Source organism: Malus domestica, chromosome 02 (genome assembly GCF_042453785.1).
Source record: "Malus domestica chromosome 02, GDT2T_hap1".
Taxonomy (NCBI): Eukaryota; Viridiplantae; Streptophyta; class Magnoliopsida; order Rosales; family Rosaceae; genus Malus; species Malus domestica.
This window is the reverse complement of record NC_091662.1, coordinates 29,401,448-29,407,584: the sequence shown is the minus strand read 5'-3', so window position 1 is coordinate 29,407,584 and position 6,137 is coordinate 29,401,448. Positions and strand designations below refer to the sequence as shown.

Sequence of the window (6,137 nt, the reverse complement as noted above, 5' to 3'; positions counted from 1 at the left end):
CCAAGACTCAGACCCCTTTGATTTGTTACCTATAATTGAGGCTGGTTCAAGACGTGGGATGAAAAGAACCCGTAAGGTTGACAATGAGGTTGTGGATAGTTTTGTTAATGGGATGAGCCGTGAAACTAAACATCAGAGGTCTGAGTTGGACCAAGAGAAGGCTACCTTCGAGGAGTCTTCACGCTTGCAATGAAAATTATATGTTGGAACTGTCAGGGTATTGGGGGAGACCTGACAGTTGACGATCTATTGGAGCAAAACAGGCTCCATTCCCCCGAGGTGGTGGCGGTATTGGAAACTAAAAACCATAGTAGGCGGTACCGGTATTTGAAGCGTAGGCTTGATATGGCATGCATGCATGTAATCGAGCAAAGGGGTATTGCAGGAGGTATGTGTGTGTTTTGGCGTGATGCGAAGGATGTTGTTTTGGTTAAGTATGGCTATTTTTTTTATTGAAATTTTGGTCGATGACGTGTCTAGGAATTGGAGATGGAGAATTGTGGTTGTGTACGCAAGTACTAATGATTGTAAAAAAGCACAACAGTTGAGTGTGTTATTTGATCGTATTGCTGGGTTTACGGAACCTTGCTTTTTGATGGGTGATTTAAATGATGTATTGTCGGACTCTGAAAAGGAAGGTGGTAATGTGAGAACGGTAGCTAGTATACGGACTTTTAGGAATTTTGTTGCACAAGCACAGTTGTTGGACTTAGGGTTTGAAGGTTATCCATATACATGGAGGAATAGGCGAGAAGAGGGATTTATTCAGGAACGGATTGATTGTGCGCTTGCATCAAAGAAATGGGTGAAAGGTTATCAACAAGTGATAGTTAAACATGTGATTTTGGAAGGGTCTGACCATGCTATACTTTTGCTATCAACGGAGGTGGACCAACCTAGGAGAAAAAGGAGATTTATGTATGACCCCCGTTGGAATCAGGAGGCTCAATGTAATGAAGTGGTGCGGTCTTGTTGGGGAAACAGGCTCGGTGGTGTTCCGGGCAACATCTTGGTGGATAACTTAAAACGTGTTCACCATGGACTGGTGAGGTGGAGGAAGACGGTGGGCCGTAATGAATAGAAGGAAATTATTCGTTTGAAGAAGATATTTGGTGAAGAGTATAAAAAGCCGGTTTTTAATGGTAAAAAAATTCGAGAGTTGGAGGCCGAGCTTACTATGACGATAAGGAAGGAGAAGATCTATTGGCGTACAAAGTCTAGAGTGTAGTGGTTACAAGAGGGTGATAAAAATACTCGATTTTTTCATGCTCAGACTTTGAAAAGGAGACGAAGGAATGCTATTCGTGGGTTGTAGGATGAGGATGAGGATAACGTGTGGTGTACAAATGAACAGCGCATGCATAATATTGATGTTCGATATTTTAATGCATTGTTTGCTACGGATCAGCCAGCTAATGTGGAAGAGATTATGCCTTTTGTGCCGTGTAAGGTAGGGCAAATGGAGAATAATTTGTTGATTGCTCAGGTGTCAGATGTGGAGATTGAAAGTGTTGTTCATCAAATGTATCCAACGAAGTCCCTTGGTCCTGATGGATTTAATGCGGGGTTCTTTCAGCATCATTGGGAAACGGTGGGGGGAGTGGTTCTAGGTATGGTTAAATCTTTTTTTTCAATCGCAGTGGATGATATGTGAGTTGAATCATACTAATATTGTACTAATTCCTAAAGTGGATAATCCAACGAAGATGGCTCAGTTTAGACCGATTTCTTTCTGCAATGTGGTGTATAAGATTATTTCTAAAGTCCTTACTAATCGGTTAAAGCTAGTTCTCCCCAATGTGATAAGTCAGAATCAATCGGCGTTTGTAGCTGGTCGGTAAATTTCTGATAATATATTGGTTGTTCATGAGTTATAATATTCTATGAGGAGTGGTTCTGATGAGGATATTAATTATATGACGCTCAAGCTGGATATGGCAAAAGCCTATGATAGGGTGGAGTGGCCGTTTTTGAATGCCATGTTACATAAATTGGGTTTCGATTATTTATTTTGTCAGTGGATTATGGAATGTGTGCAAACTGTATCTTATAGTGTGGTTATTAATGGTCAACCCAAGGGATTCATTAAACTGAGTAGTGGCCTTAGACAAGGGGGTCATTTGTCGCCCTTTTTGTTTCTTATTTGTGCGGAGGGTTTTTTGTCATTATTTTTTCATGAAGAACAGGTTGGTCGTATTAATGGGATATCTGTTAACCCTAGTGCCGAACCCATTTCTCATGTTTTCTTTACTGATGATTCGGTTTTGTTCTGTCGGGCCACAGAGGTTGAGGTATGAAATGTCAAACAGTTGCCCATTATTACGCTGGAAGGTCAGGACAATTTGTTAATATGGATAAGAGCTCAATGCATTTTAGTAAGGGATGTTCCCATCGTTTGAAGAGTATGTTATCACAGGAGTTAGGTATTTGCCATCAGGAAGGCTTTGGGAAGTACTTAGGTATTCAAGCAGATTTTGGGGCATCAAAGAAGAAAGTGTTTGAAGATGCTCAAAATAGATTAGACGACATAATAAATGGGTAGGTTGAGCAATTTTGGTCTATAGCTGGGAATGAGGTCTTAATTAAGAGCGTGGTGGCGGCTTTGCCTAATTATACAATGTCGTGTTTTCAATTACCAATTTAGTTGGAAAAGGAAATTGAGATGGTCATTGCTCGGTTTTGGTGAAGAGACCAGAAGACCAAGAAGGGTATTCATTGGATGGCATGGAATAGAGTAGCTAAAAAGAAGTCATTGGGAGGGGGGTTAGGGTTCAAGGAAATCATTGCGTTTAATGTGGCAATGCTTGCTAAGGTGGGTTGGAGGATAATCTGTAAACTGGATTCTTTACTTACTAAAGTGTTGAAAGAGAAGTATTTTCCTTCTTCTACTTTTTTGGATGCGACAGTGGGTAGAGGAACATTATGGGGATGGAAGGGCATATTACAAGGTAGGAATGTTTTAAAAGCTGGTCTTAGGTGGAGAGTTGGGGATTGCAGAAGCGTTAAGGTGTTATCGGATCCGTGGTTACCTACTCCGAGAACGTTTAAGCCTCTATCAAGACATGTTGACATGCCTACAATGGTTTCGGAGTTTGTGGCTCAAGGGGGGAAATGGAGGATGGAGCTGGTGAAACGGTGTTTTAATTCAGATGAGGCTTGACTGATTTTATATATGCCGCTAAGTCATTTTAGTTGTGATAACCGTCTTATTTGGCATTATACTCAGAATGGGATTTACTCGGTGAAGTTTGGGTATTTAGTTGCTTAAGAAATGTCTATGAATGGGGAGCTTGGGCGTAAGGGTATTGGTCAATCAAGCAGTGATACTACTCAGGATGCTGCATGGAAGGAAGTATGGCGTTTGAGGATTCCACCTAAGCTGTTTCATTTTATTTGGAAGGGATGTCGAAATGTCTTAGCAGTTCGCTCTAACTTAAGGAGATGGGGTATTCAACTAGAGACTTGTTGTCCTTTATGTGAAAAGGAAGAGGAAACACTAGTTCATTTGTTTTTTCGATGTTCGTTTGCACGTGTGCTTTGGTTCGGTTCTTCGTTGCAGTTGGACATAGGGACGGTGGAGGGTGCTGATTTTATGCAATGTTGGAAGGGTTTATGCACTAGATATGGTGAGAAGAATGAGTCGGACCAGTTGGTACGATGGGTAGTATGTGGACTATAGAAGATATGGAAATGCCGTAATAGTGTAGTATTCGAAAAGGCAACGTGTGACCAGCGTGCTGCATTGGATCTATTGCATCTGCATTGGTGGGAGATAATGGAGAGTCAAAAGGTTACTAATCTGTGAAGGTGTAGGTAGCATGTTCGTATGGATGTGGTGCAGCAGAGGTGGATTAAGCCTTATTTTCGAACTATTAAGGTTAATTGTGATGGGGCTTGGTGTAAGCAAACGAATAAGGGTGGTATTGGATGGGTTGCAAGGGATTTTGCTGGCATTTTTCAATGTGCAGGAGGTATGGAAGACTTATTGTATGGATCTAGTTTGATGGTGGAAGCAGAAGCGATGAGATTGGCTTTGAAGGCTAGTGTGGAAATGGGATTTGAACGTGTTCAGTTGGAGACGGATTCGAAGGTTTTGGTGGAGATGTTGAATGGTGTCTTGGTTCCGGAGGCATCAATGGAGGGTATTATATGAGATATTCTTCATCTTCGACAACAAGTGTGTTCTGTTGAGTTTTTGTTTTCTCCTCATGCCTGTAATGAGGCTGCGCATCATGTGGCTTCTTTTGCCATGCGTATGGGGGAGGGGGGCAACATTTGTGGATTGGCTTTGAGCTGGACTAGTTGTTCAATATTTTGGTGTTGGATGTAAACATTCCAATTTATCTTTAATAATATCTACTCTTTGACAAAAAAAAAAGAGTTAATTGCCGAAACATTTGCTTTTTGGTATTTTTTTTTGAAGGAGTGTACAATCCACATACACATCCCGTTTTACTTTTTACACATCTCTTGTTAATTTTTGTTCTTTAATCTTCTTCAATTCATCTGATCTGACAGCTGAAAATTAGAAAGATATGTTAGAAGTAAAAAGGGGTGTGAATATCACATCCCTTTTGGAAAATCTTGTTTTAAAGGTATTTTAGTACTTTCATATCAACTTTTGGTTGTGATTATCATAAACTTAAAATAGTGGCTATAATTCTACATAATTCCAAAATTTGGTTATTTTTCTAAATTTCCCAATTAAGATATAAACATTCACTCATTTCAAATAAACTAACTTAGCCAATCCCCCAAACTTCGTGGGCGCGTTGCTGCCATGATCTTGTTGTGGTAGAAATCCACTCTTTACCGTTCCGATTCTGATCTTCTTAGAAAAGCATGTTTTGGTTTTATGAGTATACAAGTTGTTCGCAACGCCTCAATCCACATAAACAAAGATTATGCGATCAATTGCAATTTCAAATCCAATCTAATGCCATCCAATCCTTCTGAATCATCATTGCATAATCTGGAATTCTAATTTCATTCCTTCAACTAATGCCATCCAATCCTTCTAAATCATCAAATCCAATCTAATGCCATCCATTCCTTCTGAATCATCATTGCATAAATTTAGGATATTGGTTGAAGGTCCAATGATGTTTGACGACATCATTTAGATTTAACGATGTTGCCTTTCCGAGATGTGTGATGATACGTTGAGTAGGGGTTACAAAGAACGAAGGTGTTTTTTGGTGGTATCGTGAAGGCGGTTGTGTTGGCGAGCTAAGTTAGAAGACAAGAAGGAGTTTTTATTTTGTTTTTAAGGTGATCAAATTTTTTTGCAAACTAAATGATGTGTCACCAATAAAAAATAAGCACGTTAATCAACATTGAGTAATAATCTAATCATCAACAAACACTTCATTTAGTTTAATAAAAATTAACAGTGTCAATGTTCTTTCGGTGTAAAGACACGTGCCAAAAAATAAGGTAGAAGAAATGAGGAGGGGAACATGCATTCGGAAACAGCTGACCCGCAAAGGCATAAAGCCTAATAGCCTTTATTCGAGGTGTTTTTTTTATGAGGAATCGTGCCTCAAAGGCTCAAAAGGCTCAAAAGTAAAGCAAATTGTTGGGTGGGGGTAATCAAAACCCAAACGCCTTTATTTAACTTTTTCTTAATGATGATTATGCGCGGCTCTTCAATATTCCTGGTGACTGATTTATAAAAGTGAATCATTTATATTATTAAATTACATTGTAAATTTTGAAAAAAATAAGATCATTTAATCAATTAAATATGGTAGATAGATAGAGATTCATAATGCTTTACCTTATTCGGCTATTTTTTTTTTCACAAATCAATTACTAAACGATCTCATTTCATTAATTTTTTGCACAGATAATCTTTACAAGTGATTAATAATAGGAAAAATTAGGTTCTCATCCTTCATTTTGCTATTCCATTGATTAAAATCCTATTCTTTTTCAATTTTTGATCAAGGTCCTTGGGTATTAATAACATCATTAATTATTTCAATAATAAAATATATTTTTTTCTAAATATATTCATTTAATGTTAAAAATGTTACAATTAGTATATTTATATTTATGACTAAATTTTTTATCATATATTTTTACTTTTAGTTTGTACCCATTTTTAATTTGTAATTCTTTTTTAACTTGTACCT

At 38.2% G+C, this 6,137-nt stretch overlaps 1 protein-coding gene across 1 annotated transcript; it reads left to right on the top strand.

Moving 5' to 3' along the window:
• Positions 1-189: 189 nt before the first annotated feature.
• On the top strand, positions 190-3,160 carry LOC139191679 (uncharacterized). Its single transcript, XM_070812672.1, has 6 exons — positions 190-388; positions 537-1,045; positions 1,316-1,610; positions 2,182-2,291; positions 2,417-2,538; positions 2,689-3,160. The coding sequence occupies exons 1-6, from the start codon at positions 190-192 to the stop codon at positions 3,158-3,160; spliced, it is 1,707 nt and encodes a 568-aa protein (XP_070668773.1).
• Positions 3,161-6,137: the final 2,977 nt, after the last annotated feature.